Below are 17,765 nucleotides of genomic sequence, written 5' to 3'. Positions count from 1 at the left end.
GAGGCGACTCTAGATTTAATCCTGAGTGGAGCGCAGGAGCTGGTCCAAGAGGTAACTATAGCAGGACCGCTTGGAAATAGTGACCATAATACAATAGCATTCAACATCCCTGTGGTGGGAAGAACATCTCAACTGCCCAACACTGTGGCCTTTAATTTCAAAAGGGGGAACTATACAAAAATGAGGGGGTTAGTTAGACAAAAGTTACAAGGTACAGTGACTAAAGTGAAATCCCTGCAAGTTGCGTGGGCCCTTTTTAAAGACACCATAATAAAGGCCCAACTTCAATATATACCCCAAATTAAGAAAAACAGTAAAAGAACTAAAAAAGAGCCACCGTGGCTTAACAACCATGTAAAAGAAGCAGTGAGAGATAAAAAGACTTCCTTTAAAAAGTGGAAGTCAAATCCTAGTGAGGCAAATAGAAAGGAGCACAAACACTGCCAACTTAAGTGCAAGAGTGTAATAAGAAAAGCCAAAGAGGAGTTTGAAGAACGGCTAGCCAAAAACTCCAAAGGTAATAACAAAATGTTTTTTAAGTACATCAGAAGCAGGAAGCCTGCTAAACAACCAGTGGGGCCCCTTGACGATGAAAATACAAAAGGAGCGCTTAAAGATGATAAAGTCATTGCGGAGAAACTAAATGGATTCTTTGCTTCAGTCTTCACGGCTGAGGATGTTAGGGAGATTCCCAAACCTGAGCTGGCTTTTGTAGGTGACAAATCTGAGGAACTGTCACAGATTGAAGTGTCACTAGAGGAGGTTTTGGAATTAATTGATAAACTCAACATTAACAAGTCACCGGGACCAGATGGCATTCACCCAAGAGTTCTGAAAGAACTCAAATGTGAAGTTGCGGAACTATTAACCAAGGTTTGTAACCTGTCCTTTAAATCGGCTTCGGTACCCAATGACTGGAAGTTAGCTAATGTAACGCCAATATTTAAAAAGGGCTCTAGGGGTGATCCCGGCAATTACAGACTGGTAAGTCTAACGTCTGTACCGGGCAAATTAGTTGAAACATTAGTAAAGAATAAAATTGTCAGACACATAGAAAAACATAAACTCTTGAGCAATATTCAACATGGTTTCTGTAAAGGGAAATCGTGTCTTACTAATCTATTAGAGTTCTTTGAAGGGGTCAACAAACATGTGGACAAGGGGGATCCGGTGGACATAGTGTACTTAGATTTCCAGAAAGCCTTTGACAAGGTCCCTCACCAAAGGCTCTTACGTAAATTAAGCTGTCATGGGATAAAAGGAAAGGTCCTTTCATGGATTGAGAACTGGTTAAAGGACAGGGAACAAAGGGTAGGAATTAATGGTAAATTCTCAGAATGGAGAGGGGTAACTAGTGGTGCTCCCCAAGGGTCAGTCCTGGGACCAATCCTATTCAATTTATTCATAAATGATCTGGAGAAAGGGGTAAACAGTGAGGTGGCAAAGTTTGCAGATGATACTAAACTAATCAAGATATTTAAGACCAAAGCAGATTGTGAAGAACTTCAAAAAGATCTCACAAAACTAAGTGATTGGGCAACAAAATGGCAAATGAAATTTAATGTGGATAAATGTAAAGTAATGCACATTGGAAAAAATAACCCCAACTATACATACAACATGATGGGGGCTAATTTAGCTACAACGAGTCAGGAAAAAGATCTTGGAGTTATCGTGGATAGTTCTCTGAAGATGTCCACGCAGTGTGCAGAGGCGGTCAAAAAAGCAAACAGGATGTTAGGAATCATTAAAAAGGGGATAGAGAATAAGACTGAGAATATATTATTGCCCTTATATAAATCCATGGTACGCCCACATCTCGAATACTGTGTACAGATGTGGTCTCCTCACCTCAAAAAAGATATTCTAGCACTAGAAAAGGTTCAGAAAAGAGCAACTAAAATGATTAGGGGTTTAGAGAGGGTCCCATACGAGGAAAGATTAAAGAGGCTAGGACTCTTCAGTTTGGAAAAGAGAAGACTAAGGGGGGACATGATAGAGGTATATAAAATCATGAGTGATGTTGAGAAAGTGGATAAGGAAAAGTTATTTACTTATTCCCATAATACAAGAACTAGGGGTCACCAAATGAAATTAATAGGCAGCAGGTTTAAAACAAATAAAAGGAAGTTCTTCTTCACGCAGCGCACAGTCAACTTGTGGAACTCCTTACCTGAGGAGGTTGTGAAGGCTAGGACTATAACAATGTTTAAAAGGGAACTGGATAAATTCATGGTGGCTAAGTCCATAAATGGCTATTTGCCAGGATGGGTAAGAATGGTGTCCCTAGCCTCTGTTCGTCAGAGGATGGAGATGGATGGCAGGAGAGAGATCACTTGATCGTTGCCTGTTAGGTTCACTCCCTCAGGGGCACCTGGCATTGGCCACTGTCGGTAGACAAATACTGGGCTAGATGGACCTTTGGTCTGACCCGGTACGGCCTTTCTTATGTTCTTATGTAAGTATTAGCACACAGCAATTTTAAACAGCTGTTAATAGAGTTTATTCATTTTCCATCAGATAAATTGCGTTGGATGGGTTTTTTTAATTGTTCTGGTTAGAATTATTTTTACACATGAAACAATATCTTCCAAAGAAATAGAATGGTGGTTCATTTGAAATATTCAAATTGCTATGCAGATTTGTTTGAAGAAAATACTTGTTTTTTCTTTTCCTTTTAGATTATTATGTACTCTGTAGACAGGATTTATAATAATTACTATGAAGCTATGAATGGACGGGTACAGTTCACTAATCCTGATCCCAGATCTGGTGATGGCTCCATAGATATCCTGAATCTAAAGTCAGCAGACACAGGCACATACCAGTGCAGAGTGAAGAAAGCTCCGGGAGTTGAAAGCCAAAAAATACAGTTGACTGTGCTTGGTAAGATAATTTGTACAGATGCTATACACTGTATATGTTTTTGAGGGCAAATTGTTACATGCCATATTACATTTGACACTTAAAATAAAAGAGATGCTTGTGTAAAATAAATTCATAATCTAATACTAAATTGTAAGTGGATAAATTGGGCTGTCAAGCGATTTAAAAACAATCGCGAGATTAAAAAAAAAACGCAGTTTTAATCGCACTGTTAAACAATACTAGAATACCATTTATTTACATTTTTGTGGGTTTTCTATATTTTCAAATAGAGGGTCGGGGTGGGGGCTCTGGGCTTCAGCCTTGCTCGGGGTTCCATCCTCTCTTGGTGCGTGGGGCTCCAGCCCTCACCTGCTGCTGGTGCCTTCCACCCTCACACATGTATATGATTAATGTGTTTAAAAAAATTAACACCGTTAAGTTTTGATTTCAGTTAATAGCAGGTGTTAACTGTGATTAATTGACAGCCCTATTATTTAGTGTTCAAAAATTAGAGGATTGATACCCCTCTTCCCCCAGTGGAATGGAGGAGGAGGAGGACAAAAATGTAGAAATAATTAACATTTCTTGAAAATGGCTCAAAAATTGGTTTGCCCTTTGTATGAAACATAAGAGTTAAAAAGTATAGGCTGATTTCAAGTTCTGTACAGTGAAAAATGATTTATTTGCTAAAGCTTATAGCAAATTTTAATGGACACCATAACTGACTTTTAATTAATTTAAATAATACTTTATTTATTAGTAAAGCCAACAATGACTAAATGCTACATTGAAGGATCACAGGAAACTGGAAGAGACCTTACCCTGAAATGTGTATCACAGGAAGGTTCCCTACTCTTGTCCTACAACTGGAGGAAAATAACTGGCACAGAGGAACTTCCGGCGACATCGTTATTAAGTAATGTTTATCCTTTGCTATTATAATATATTTAAGATGGATAATAGGCTTTGTCTTCATGTTTTTATTTTACCTTGAAATGCTAAGGTTTTTTTTATGCGTAGGCTTACTGTCTTAAGATCTGGTACCTCACAGATTACCTGTGTTAGACACATCCCTTACACTCTTGGCAAGGAAGTGTTCTCAGCAGACTAGTGGTATCAAGTACCAAGACCGAATACTGAAATTAAATGCTATGGAATAAGCTTCCAGTTATTCATAAAAGAATGATAGTATTATATATGACCGCTCTTTGCAGCTTGACAAATGACTCATTTTTTTTTCAAACTGATGTCAAAATAACTAAGACACTGACATTTAAAATAAAATTTGTTGTAATGGATTAACACCTTTTGAAATATTGAATAATCATTAATGGAAAATTTTAACTAGTTTCTTCAATATTTTTAGATAAAGACACAGGTGAACTGTCTCTGAAAAATGTCTCTGAGGAGTACTCTGGTACATACAGTTGTGTGGCTGCAAACAGAATTGGCACTGATGACTGTTTCGTTGTGCTAAATGTCACTCCCCGTAAGTACTTGCTATATAATAGTTTCTGCAAAATTAGAAATGTTGATGAATGAGTTAAAAAAATAAACTCATTTGATCCTTTTGTAATCTATAAAAGAAATATGCTGTAGAACAGGTAGCTGACACCATTTTAAATTTTGTCATATTTTTTAGTATTGAGCGTTCTTTCAGCTCCAATAAACAAGTCAGCCTTTTGACCTGTCTTCCCATGTGTTTGTGTTTTTTTTTGTTTTTTTTTAATTTAAACGTGTATAAGTATGCATGTATCAGTTCAGTAATATTTCTCAGTATAGAGAACATTTGTTTTTATTTTAAGGTGTAAATGGAGAATTCTCTAGTTATGCAAATTCAGTTAAATGTCAGTATTGTAGTAATTTGTGTTAATCTATTCTAGCTATAAATACAGCTGGCACAATTGCTGGAGCAGTTATTGGAACTCTTCTGGGTCTCTTTTTATTGGCCTTTCTTGTCTTCTGTTGCTGTAAGAAACGTAAAGAGAAAAAATATGAAAAAGAAGTGCATCATGAGATTAGGTAATGGCCCATTTTCTTTACCCTTTGAACTGTAATATCTGAAACTAGAAAATAACTTCCTCTTAATGTTTTCTTGTGGGTAATATATTCATTATGGCTGATTAGAATTCTGCATTGACCTAAGCCAGTACATTAAGCCAGTGTGACAGCTAAGCCTAAAACCTTATACTTTTAATATGCCTGTACCCTATTTTCTGATGTTTCAATATTTTGTTCAGTTAAAAAGGATTCTGAAAGTGGTAAATATTTGAAACATTTTTTAAAAGTAATAAACAGTATTACTGTTTTTTACACTTTTATTTTTGTAATAGAAAAAACAGTAGAAATTTTATAAATCTCTCAAAACACCAATACATTCTTGATTTAAACCATTTTTATTTTTAACTATTTTCAGAGAGGATGTTCCTCCTCCAAAGAGTCGTACTTCAACAGCCCGCAGCTATATAGGCAGCAATCGTTCCTCTCTGGGTTCAATGTCTCCCTCCAATATGGAAGGATATGCCAAGACTCCATATAATCAAGTACCAAGTGAAGACTTTGAACGTTCTCCTGGTCAAAACCCAAACTTTCCACCGTCAAAGGTAGCTGCACCTAATCTAAGTAGAATGGGAGCTGTCCCTGTGATGATTCCAGCACAAAGCAAGGATGGGTCCATAGTATAGAATGGTGTTAATTTATGCTTTTTTTTATTCTATACAAATATTAAATTAAAAAAAAAACTTGTTCCAACCTACATTTAAAAAGTGCACAAAATTGTCCTTGAAGAAAATGAACAGTTTGTTTGAACAGCCATCACTTCTGCTCATTAATTTTGAACTGTTATTAAAATATATTAATTAATTGCTTCAGCAAAAGCATTTAAGTTCTGAATGAAACAATGGAGGTATTTGAATTTTAGATGAAAAAACACCATATCAGCTAGATGTGGAATTCTGAATATGAAACACAAAGTTGTATATTTTTGACAGTGAAAAGACATTGCAACTGTACTCCATGAAATTAGATTTCCAGAGACTTTACCCTCAAAATTTTGAATGACTTAAATATTTTGACTCCTTTGGCCATTCTGTGATAATGGCCACAGTGGCTGAAGTACTTGAATGATCTAAATATTTTACTGAAAGTCTGTGGAAATCTTTAACTTTTGTAATGTGCTTTTGGAGCATCTTCTGAATTGCTGAGAACTTGAATATCATGGGCTATCAGTTGCAGTTAATTGAACCCAGTCAACTAATAAACTTGATTTTGCGATTAAATGCAACAAGTGGAAATGCTACAGGAGACCATGCAAGCTTTATGAGACCCCAATTTTAAGAGAAGAGCATTTTATTATAGTCATGCCAAGCAACCCAAAACTGTTCACTGGCATTAAAGGGACATCATCAAGTTTATACCAACTTGTTTCTCATGGAACCTAGTCTTCCAAAACTTCAGATCAACTGTTTTCCCATGAAAAATGGATGTGTGTTTGTGGACAAATAGTTAAATTATGCGAGATAGATATTTATCTGTTAAGATTTTCAGAACCTTGCTTTAGTTTTCTAAATCTCACTGTAGGTTTCTAAATCCATATTTTGATTCCAAAGAGGTAAGCACGCAGAAGCTCCATCTGCATTTAATGGGAAATAAGTGCTTGTGAGTTGGTAAAATCTGCTCACTTATTTTGCAAACTTATTTTTGACCTTAGTGTGTGTATATATACACAGTACAATATTAGTCTGCTATTTTAGGGCATTGTGTAAACAGTTTTTGTACAAAGAATTTGTAAAGGGGGTAAAAGAACTTGGTCCTCGATGTCCCCATTAAAACCAAACTAACCTCTAAATATTGGTACCAAACACTTAATTCCATTTACTTTCTCATAACAAAAATAGAATTTCAGATAGTTTTTCTTCTTCATGCAGTTTTGCAACTGGATTTACAAAACTAGTAGGCAGATGGTCTAAAGCAGTGGTCTTCAACGTTTTCCGGGTGGCGGGCACTGGACGACAAACCACTAAGGACCGTGGCCAGCGGACAAGCATCCTCCGAAATGCCGCCGAAGTAGCGTCATCAAGAGGCGTCACCACCGAAAATCAGCGGCATTTCAGCAGTGGCACCTCTTGGTAACACCACTTTTCAGTGGCATTTCAGCAGATGCTTGTCCACCGGCCAGTACGCGGGCACACCTAGATGCCCCGGCGGGCGCCATTGCACCCATGGGCACCGTGTTGGGGCCCACTGGTCTAAGGTAAATGCAGTTATCAATTATCACTTTCACATGGATTGAGTAGCTGGAGTATTTTACACAAAGATTAATGCTAATCAGCAGTGTGTCAAGTTATAAGAAAGTGTCTATAGGAAGTGACAGCATGCAGTGTTATAGAAGACTCAACATCTTCATTAATGATCTGAAAGAGGAAATAGTGTGCTAATCACATTCATAAATACTATGGAATTGAGGCATGTTATGAACAGTAGTGAAAATGAGAAATAATACAAAGGCACATAATTTTGGAAATAGGGTTAGATAATAACAAAATGAAATGCTTCCCGGACAGTTGCAGGCTTCCATGATATACTAAGAAAAGAGATTTTCTGTATATTACTGGAAATGAGTTATGCTGACATACGGCAAGGGGTGATAGTAGACAGCATATAAGATGTATATGATCTTTCAGCAAATTGTGGCAGCCAAAAAAAGCAAATGTTGTTTTGATGCCCCTTGAACAGCAATTTGGGGCATCATGTCACAAAGAAGGGAGGTTATAGTTCCTCTTTATACATCGTTTGTGAGATGAGTACTGGAATATTCTATTTAGTTTTGGGTACCTCTATACCAGAAAGACATGGTACTCAGAAGGCGGGTGGGAGGGAAGGATCAAGGGACTGGAAGGGCTGATTTATAAAGAAACATTAAAAATGCAAAATAAATATGACTAAATAGCCAGTTGCAGTGGAAGGGACTTGATAACTAAGTACTTTAAGGTTGTAAACACAAAAGAGGAAAAATAATTGTAGGGTGAAACAATTGGTAACTAGGAGTGATGGAATGAAATTAAGGAAAGGATATGTTAAGATGAATTTCACAAAAATATCTTTATAATAATGATGGTGGAAGACCCTCTGCTTGTGATTTTAAACTAGACCAGATAAATACTAGAAAATATACTGCAGATAACTTTACACTAACTGATAGATGAACTAAGGAGTCTGATCCTATAGGCATTGGAAGCAATGGCAAAATTCTGACTTCAATGGGAGCAGCTTCTAGACATAGGCGGCAGGTTTGTATAATTTTTGGTGGGGCCCAAAATGGTGGTGCCCCCCCGCTCCCGCCCTGTAAGCCGATATAAAATGAAGCTACAACGCGTCAGCGCCACAAGATTACAAGGGTCAATTAAAAGTGGAAAGTCAGAAGCAGCACTTGCCTACTTCAATATACGGTATTATATTTTGTTGCATCTGTTGTGATGAAGTGGGAATGTTCTTAATATTTTCTCTGAATACTGTGTGGGTGCCTCAGTTTCCCCTGCAAGATGCCAACTGAAGGTGTTGGGGACAAAGAGATCAGGTGGCCTCCTTGTCCAGAAGAGACACAGAGGCCAGAGGAGGGAGTGTCAGTTTGGAGCTGGCTGGGGAAATTGGGAGAGACCCAGAACTTGGTTCTGGGCTCCCCACCCCCCAAGATGGACCTGACAGAGGGGTTCTGTTTTCTGTACCAACAAGCTCTGTTTAAACTGTGTTCCCGTCATCTAATAAACCTTCTGTTTTACTGTCTGGCTGAGAGTCACATCTGACTGCAGAGTTGGGGTGCAGCGACCTCTGGTTGCCCCAGGACCAGCCTGGGCAGACTCACTTTGGAAAGTGCATGACGTGGAAGGGCATGCTGAATGCTCCGAGGTCAGACCCAGGAAGGTGTAAGCTTCTTGCCCTGGAGACAGTATGCTCCGAGAGAGGAGGCTCCCCCAGAGTCCTGACTGGCTTTGTATGGAGATGTTCCAAAGCATCACAGCATCCCCTTCCACACCGTGCACTTCCCAGAAGTCCGCACAGGCACTGACACTCCCTCCTCCGGCCTTTGTCTCTTTTCCAGGCATTAGGAGGCCACCTGATCTCTCTGTTCTCCAACACCTTCAGTTGGCACCTTGCAGGGGAAACTGATTTGGGAGAAATGAAGTAAAAGCTGCCCAAACCGAGCTTGAGCACTCCTGAATTTTGAGGTGTTCAAATCTGGAAGGCAGGTGCTGGGGGTGGGAGAGGGCTGTGGGCTCCATGGGGGAGCATGGCAGCAACTGTCTGGAGCTGCATGGAGCCAGATACGCTGGTCTGAGTGGCACAGTAAGCAGTTTGGGGGTTGGAGAAGAGGTAGGGAGTTCCGGGGGGCAGTCAAGGGACAAGGAGCAGGGGGAGTTGGATGGGGCAGAGGTTCGAAGGGGCAGTCAGGGGACAGGCAGCAATTGGATAGGCATGGGAGTCTAAGAGGTTTATCAGGGGACAGGTAGGGGGTGCGGTCCTGGGGGGGGGGAAGTTGGGTGGGGTCTCAGGAGGGGGCAGTTGGGGACAAGGAGAAGGGAGGCTTAGATAGGGGCTGAGGTCCCAAGGGGCAGTTAGGGGCAGGGGTCTCGGGAGGGGGTAATTGGGGAACAAGGACCAGTGGGGCTTAGATAGGGGGTGGAGGTTCTGGGGGGCAGTTGGGGCAGGGGTCTGGGGAGGGGGCAATCAGCGGACAGAGGCTGGGATTTAAAGGGCTCTGGGCTGCCTGCACCCGCGGGGAGCACAGAGCTTTTAAAATCCCAGCCGCGGCCAGGAATCAGAGGGCTCTGGGCTCCCCGCCGCAGCAGGCAGCCCAGAGCCCTCTGATTCCCGGCCGCGGCTGGGATTTAAAAGGCTCTGGGCTGCCCGCCGCAGCAGGCAGCCCAGAGCCCTCTGATTCCCGGCCGCGGCTGGGATTTAAAAGGCTCTGGGCTGCCCGCCGCGGCGGGGAGCCCAGAGCCCTCTGATTCCTGGCCGCGGCTCGGATTTAAAAGGCTCTGGGCTCCCCGCGGTTGCAGGCAGCCCACAGCCCTTAAAACCCCCGCCGCGGCCGGGAATCAGAGGGCTCTGGGCTGCCTGCTGCAGCGGGAAGCCCCGAGCCCGCTGATTACCCGCCGCGGGGGGGAGTTAAAAGGGTCTGGGCGGCCCGCGGGGGCGGGGAGCCCAGCGCCCTCTGCTGCCCGGCCGCGGCTCGGATTCCCACGGCTCTGCGCCCCCCGCGGTTGCCGGCAGCCCAGCCCCCTATAAATCCCAGCCGCGGCCGGGAATCAGAGGGCTCTGGGCTGTCTGCTGCGGCGGGCAGCCCAGAGCCTTTTAAATCCCAGCCGCCGCCGGGAATCAGAGGGTTCTGGGCTGCCTGCAACCGCGGGGAGCCCAGAGCTTTTTAAATCTCAGCCGCTGCTGGGATTTAAAGGGCTCTGGGCTGCCTGCAACCGCGGGGAGCCCAGAGCCTTTTAAATCCCAGCCGCCGCCGGGAATCAGAGGGCTCTGGGCTTCCCGCTGCAGCAGGCAGCCCAGAGCCCTCTGATTCCCGGCGGCGGCTGGGATTTAAAGGGCTCTGGGCAGCCCTGGCGGCGGCGGCGGCAGCGGCGGGGGGGCGCTCCAAGCAGGGGAGAAAAAACATTGGTGGGGCAGAGCCCCTGCTTGGGATTTATTCATGGGGCTAGAGCCCCATATAAGTCGGCGCCTATGCTTCTAGATCAGGGGTGGGCAAGCCCACCAGCTGTTTTTATCCAGCCCTTGACCTCCTGCTGGGGAGCGAGGTCTGGGGCTTGCTCCGTTGTGGCGCTCCAGCTGGGGCGCAGGGTCGGGGGCCTGCTCCTAGAAGCAGCGGCATGGCTCTCCTCCATCTCCTATGCGTAGGGGCAGCCAGGGGCCTCTGCTTTGCACACTGCCACCGCCCCAAACGCCACTCCTACAGCTCCCATTGGCCAGGAACCCCAATCAATGGGAGCTGCAGGGGCAGTGCCTGCAACAGCTCATTTCTATTCTAACATATTCATATTGGGACTTACTCTCCACTACATTACACTGATTTAATGTAGGAGTAACTCCATTGATTTCAGTCCTAATGATCTGCATTTTAGTATAATTAGGATGAACCTAATGGTGTTTATCTTAATTACAAATTAACTTACGTGATGATCAAATATCCTAGCACCTCATATAGATTAATGGTATTCTCTTTTTTATAGTATGACCTCGCATACAAGATTCATGATATCACAGTGGTATAAACATGAAGAAACAGGCTGCACTTGTCCCATGAATTTCAACTGTGGAGAAACTGAAGTATATTATGAAATGAAGTACTGTTTGTTTCGTCTATACCTATTTTCACTTTAGAGTCAAGATTACATACTAGACTCTGCTCAGTTTTTCAGGTGACAGTTAAAGGATTTTTCTCCACTAGTTCTAGGTTTTAAAGAATTAAAAAATAAAACATAAACCCTTTTCATAGTATGAAGATAGCAATACCTCTGGGTAGAAGTAAAAACTCAATATGAAGTTGACCGAAATCAACTCAGGTGGCAAAAAAAATGTAGCTTGTTATGCAATTTGGTGCTGAAATTATTTCAGTCCAATCACACATAAATTAATGTGATTTTAAGTTTTGATTTAGACTGAATTTTGTTTACAGCTAGTTAATTGCCTTATTTTTTTGATAGGAAGTGTGCCTTTCATACTGTATATTTAAATGATGTGATGATAATGTCTTTTTGATACTGTTATAAAAATGATTTCTATAAACATTTCTTTTAAAACACCTTGCTATATTGTATTCCAAGACTGTAAATCTTGTAACATATATTTAATAAAACATTACATTATAATGTGTATAGTACAAGTACACTTATCAAAATCTGGTAAAATATATGCGGCAATAAGTGATGTCAGTTTATGACCCTACCTTTGCTTTTCATCATTTTATCATAGAAAAGAGGGGCAAAGAATATGCAAATAGTGACGGAATTGTTTAAACAAAGAAATTTACATACATTAGCTTAGATTCTCCCTTGAGTTAAGATGGCTTTGTACAGTTCTGAGAGTGCAAAGTGGCCATAAATCTGATGGCAGATAGCAAATCCACACACTGTGTGGCTGGCATCAAGACTGTGGCCTGGAGAAAGAAGGCATGGTGGGATGGAGGGTTCCAGTGCGCAAGTAATCCCCCAAACACTGGCGTGGCTCCTTGTTACCATACATAATCAACATAAATTAAAGCAACCGGAAGGTCTAGGCTGACATGCAGTGGCCTACTGTTGACGGAGCACAGTTGTCTTAAAACCATTTTGTTTGCACAGAGAGAGACTCCTGAGGTACACTGTGTGCTCATCAGTGACAGCTGAAGATCTCATTTGATTGTTGGGTTAGTGAATCAGTGTGAGGTTATGTGTTTGTATTATTTAAGGCTTAATGCAGTGATTTCTACCATGCTGTCTCTCTGAAGGTACCCACGTAATCTGATGATACAGGCTGTTATTCCTTCCCTGATGGTGGTAACCAGTGAAAGTGAAAGTGCTAGTTGTTAGATTTGTACTATCCTGATTTTGTTTGTGCTAGGATTATATGTCAAAAAAGACCAAAACATAAAATCTGACACGAGAGAGAGAGAGAGAGAGATGCATATATTTGCTTTAGTCAATGCTCATGAAAAACTAAGCAATATTCCATAATCAGCTTTTTTAAGTACTCACTCACTCACTCCAGTGGTATAGTCTCTGTACTCTCAGCAGATGGTAACTGGCTGCTCACAGAGAAAGGCAAGATTCTCTCTCACTGGGCAGAGCACTGATAGTCTCCTGAACTGTCAATCCACTATGTTTGATGAAGCCATTGATTCACTCCCACTGTGTTCTGTCCTGGATGGAGCTGTCCTCGTACCCTTCTTTAGGCGAGATTACTAAGGCCAGCAAGCAGCTGTACCGGGGCAAGCCTCCGGACCCAAGAACATTCAATCTGAAGTGTACAAATGTGGAGGTGCACACCTGGCAGGAAACTCACCAGCCTTTTCAAGACTATATGGGAACAGGGTACCATGCCCCAGGAGTATAAGGATGCTTTCATAGTCCATCTGTACAAAAGGAAGAGAAGCATATCAAGCTGTGACAACCATTGCGGAATCTCACTGCTGTCCGTAACTGGGAAAATCCTTGCCTGGTTGTCCTCAACAGGCTCATCTCTCATTTAGTGGACCTGGTGTATCCAGAGTCACTGAGTGGCTTTTGTGCTGGTTGTGGCACCATGGACATGATTTTTGCAGCCTAACAAATACAAGAGATGGCTTGTGAACAGAATAAGGACCTATATGTGGTATTTGTTGCTCTGACCAAGGCTTTTGACACAGTGAATTGTGAGTGCCTGTGAAAACTCCTCTGGGAACACAAATTTATGAAGAAGAGTATTGTTGTCATCTACTCACTTCACAATGGCATGATGGCCAGGGTGATGGAGTGTGGTGACTCATCAGAAACCTTCCCTATCACCAGCAGCTCCAAACAAGCATGTGTAGTGGCTCCAGCCCTCTTTGCCACCGTTTTTTTTTCAGCCATGCTCTTGTTCACATTCCAGGACTTTGGCAAAGGGGTACACATCGAGTTTAGATTGGATGGTGGTCTATTATCTACAGTGACTCAACGCCTGCACCAAGGTAATCAAATAGCTTTTTAAGAGAGCTCCTGTTTGTTGATGACTGCTGTCATTGTACACATACTTGTCATGTATCACTTTGCCTAGGACTCAAAATGCTTTGGTTCACAGTCAGCCTGAACAAGACAGAAGTCATGTACCAGCCAGGACCAGACCATGAGCATCACAAGCACCGTGAGTCCATTGTCACAACTGACAACTCACCCCTCAAGTCGATCAGGAATTCTGCTATCCGGATTGCACACTTTCCAATAACACCATGTTGGAAGATGAGATTATTCAGCATCTCACAAAGGCCAGCATGACATTTGGCAGGCTCACCTTCAGGCTCTGGAGGGAGCATGGAGTTTTGCCTCAGAACCAAGATAAAAATCTACCATGCTGTTTTTCTCTCACCTCACTCCTCTACGGCTACGAGATATGGATTCTATACCGACAGCACTTCAAACAGTTGGAGAGCTTCCACTTTCACTGCCCAAGATCCATCTGCAACATCAAGTAGTAGGACAGGATGCCCAACGCTGAAGTCCATGAAAGGTGCCAAATCCGTGGAATCGAGAGCATACTCAGGGCTCAGTTTTGCTGGGTCCAACGCATGGTGCCTACTGAGGTTTTCTATATACTGAAAGCGATACTCTGCAGTCAACTGTGCACAGGAACCCACTGTAAGGGTCAACCCAGCCTCAGATATAAGGACATTTTGAAGGCTAACATCAAATAATTCAAGATAGACATTAAAATCTGAGAACTCATTGCTCTGGACCAGTGGTGAGCAACCTGTGGCCCGTGGGCTGCATGCGGCCTGTCAGGGTAAGCTGCTGGCGGGCAGTCAGTTTGTTTACATTTGTACGGCTGCCCGTAGCTTCCAGTGGCTGCGGTTCGCCGTTTCCAGCCAATAGGTGCTGCAGGAAGCAGCGCGGGCTGCAGGGATGTGCTGGCCACCACTTCCCACAGCTCCCATTGGTCACCACTGCTCTGGACAGCCTCAGATAGAGAGGTCTGTGCCATAAGTCCATGTCTACTTTTGAGGCATGGTGTGTGAGATCGCAGCGGGGGAATATATCATGTCGTAAGGCCAAGACCTCAAACCTTCCCCCCAACAATGACTATGCTTGCTAGAAATGCAATCGCATTTACAAATCCACAACAGGACTTGCTTCCCACGTGAGAAGCCATAAAAGTAAGTATACTGAGACCTCAAATCAACACCAGCTGAACACTCATCTGCAGAGAGAGAGAGAGTGAGAGTGTGTGTGTGTGTGTGTGTAAGAGAGTAGTGAAGACATATCTAAAGTAAGTTTAGGAATTTTTTAGGGTCCTAAGAGTCTTTGAGATGGGACTGTGGTGATGCTTACAATGGAAAGAGTTCTTATTTCTAGTTGGAAGAGGAAATGGTCTGACCAGAACAGATGATTTAGGTGTTTCTTGTATTGATATCCTTCCTGAAGATCTAGGCAGCTCTGTGTTGATCCAGAGAGTATGAGATCCCTAAACTTTCTTCTCATGTCAGAAGCACCATCTGTGTAGATGTTGAAGTCTCCCAAGATGATGAGGTTTGCAAATTTAAGAAGGATTTGTTGAGCAGAAACTTAGATTAGCAAAATGCCCAGGAAAAATGTACTGATGAGTGACACCAGGAGATGAGTGCTAAATAAAGACACTCAAATCATGTGTGGCCTGACTGATTGCTTTTATACTAGTGCAAATCAGGCATAATTCTATTTAAGGTATTTATATGGCTCCTATTACTATAGTATCTGAGCACCTCGCAATCCTTAACATGTTCATCCTCATAACACCCTTGTGTGGTATAGAAGTTGTCATTATTCCATTGTACAGCTGAGGAGCTGAGACTGAGGCTAGGTCTACAGTGGGGGGGAGGTCGACCTAAGATACACAACTTCAGCTACGCAAATAGCGTAGCTGAAGTCAGTGTGTCTTAGGTCAATTTACCTGGCCGTGAGGATGGCAGCGAATTGACTGCTGCCGCTCCCCCGTCGACTCCGCTTCTGCTTTTCACCGTGCTGGAGTTCCAGAGTCGACGGCAGAGCCATTGGGGATTGATCGATCACTACCCGTCGATCCGGCAGGTAGTGTAGACGTACCCACAGACTAAGTAATTTCCGGTCCTGTTTTTCAGCACCATTGTGATCCACCAAAGCCCTGCTTGGCTGACACCTAACCCTGTGGGCACCTAAAGTCACTCTGCTCCTAAGTTTTCCAGTTTTCCTAAACCTCATCTTAGGTGCCTATATTTCTACCACTGGGCACGTGCACTGCTGCCTCACTTTAGGCACCCGGGTGCCCATCTCCTGCCTAAACCCTAGTCCTATTCATGAACCAGGGGAAATATAGGTGTTCAGCTTCCTAAGTTGCATACAGGGTCTGATCTGGCTGGCATGCTCAGAGGCCACCTAACCACAAAACATGGGGGTGGAGAGTGGGTGGAAAGGAGGAGGACTTCCCTTACACCCTTTAGCCTGGTGATTAGGATACTCATCCAGGATGTAGGAAACCACTCATTCAAGTCCCTTCTCCTCATCAGGCTGGGGCGGGGGGTGGATTTGAACAGGGATGTGCCACCACTCGGGTGAGTGCCCTAACCAGTAGGCCTTGGGATATTTCAATGTCATTCCCCCTCAATCTCTCTTATTGAGGTTGTTCCAATTTAATTAAATATTGGGCCACAAAGTATTAGAATGACTCTCTAGCCAAGGGATTAGGGCACTGACCTGAGGGGCAGATCCCTGTTCAAATCCCTTCTTGTCAGGCAGAGGGGACATTTCTTCCATTGTTGTTTGCCATGTTGTTGTAGCCATGTTAGTCCCAGGATATATGAGAGAGAGAAAAGGTAGGTGAGGTAATTTCTTTACATAAGAACGGCCATACTGGATCAGACCAATGGTCCATCTAGCCTAGTATCATGTCTTCTAACAGCGACCAGTGCTTTAGAGGGAATGAACAGAACAGAGCAAATTTATGAAGTGATCCATCCCTTGTCTGGTAGTTTCTGGTAGTCAGAGGGTTAGGGATACCCAGAACATGGGATTGTAGCCCTGACCATCTTGGCTAACAGCCATTGATGGGACCTGTTATCAAAAAAGAATGGCTCTGGCTGGGAATCTTCTTCACATTCTCTGTAGTGAAGACTGATGCAAAGAATTCACTTAGCTTCTTTGCAATGGCCTTGTTTTCCTTGAGTCCGGTGGCCCCACTGATTCTTTGGGAGGCTTCCTGCTTCTGATCAGCTTGACATTAGCTATCCGCCAGTCATCTGGTACCGACTGAAGAAGAGCTCTGTGTAGTTCAAAAGCTTGTCACTTCCACCAACAGAAGTTGTTCCAATAAAAGATACTACCTCACCCACTTTATGTCTCAACATTGACATTCACTTTAAAAACAGCACTGTGAGATCCAAGCAGAAGTCAAATGTAGTTTTTTTTTTAAGAAGGAAAAAACATTATCAAATACTAGATGTTCAGGCCACAAATATCAATATGCTTTGCTCAGCTTGCATTATATTCTTGTTTTCACAAGATGTGCTCATTTAGTCCTGTGTAGCGTAACGAGTGGCTCACAGTGATACTTTGATGCTTCAATCACTATGCAGTTTTACCTGTCTGAAAGCCCATTTAAGACAAAGATTCTGTTATGCTAATGCAAATAATTGACCAGTCTGAGATTGAGCCATTGTATTTCTTTCCTTGTCAACGCCACCCTCTCCTGCTGTTAAGTGTCTCTGTAATGTGACTCTAGTCTGTCTAGTAATTCAGACAAGAGATTCCTTTGTGACACTAATTTTAACACTACCTAAGCAGTCAACTGGCACAGATAATTGTTTGGTATTGGATGTTAAACTGGCCTATAATCTCTTTAGGGGAACTGGGCTAAAATATCAGCTTTGGCCTGAAATGTCCATTTCTAAAACTCTAAGTTGCTTCTCATAGCAGTAAAAGAGCAGCTCTACCTAACCACTGCACCTTTTTTTTTTTTAAATAATTGACATAACTTAGGGACCAGCAACATTTTATTATTATTGATTATTTATAATCTTACAATATTACCTTAGCATCCAGGAGCCCTAGTCATGGATCAGGACCCCATTGTGCTGGGCTCTGTATAAATACAAAAACAAAGAAATAATACAGGCTACCCCTAGTTCTTGAGCTTAATTTAATGATCTAGTTCTAACAATGTGGTACTGTTCCATT

The 17,765-nt window shown here is 42.8% G+C and overlaps 1 protein-coding gene across 1 annotated transcript in view; it reads left to right on the top strand.

The window, feature by feature from the left end:
- Positions 1-11,282, top strand: part of LOC123361495 (coxsackievirus and adenovirus receptor homolog) — a 29,790-nt gene extending 18,508 nt beyond the window's left edge. Inside the window, exons 3-9 of the mRNA XM_045001449.1 lie at positions 2,682-2,886; positions 3,629-3,784; positions 4,235-4,357; positions 4,752-4,890; positions 5,117-5,129; positions 5,338-5,471; positions 11,100-11,282. Coding sequence (XP_044857384.1) covers positions 2,682-2,886; positions 3,629-3,784; positions 4,235-4,357; positions 4,752-4,890; positions 5,117-5,129; positions 5,338-5,471; positions 11,100-11,250 — 921 coding nt within the window. The 3' untranslated portion in view covers positions 11,251-11,282. The remainder of the gene's footprint in view (positions 1-2,681; positions 2,887-3,628; positions 3,785-4,234; positions 4,358-4,751; positions 4,891-5,116; positions 5,130-5,337; positions 5,472-11,099) is intronic.
- Positions 11,283-17,765: the final 6,483 nt, after the last annotated feature.

Source organism: Mauremys mutica, unplaced genomic scaffold (assembly GCF_020497125.1).
Source record: "Mauremys mutica isolate MM-2020 ecotype Southern unplaced genomic scaffold, ASM2049712v1 Super-Scaffold_2380, whole genome shotgun sequence".
In the NCBI taxonomy this organism is placed as follows: domain Eukaryota; kingdom Metazoa; phylum Chordata; order Testudines; family Geoemydidae; genus Mauremys; species Mauremys mutica.
This window is presented reverse-complemented; position numbering and strand designations above follow the sequence as displayed.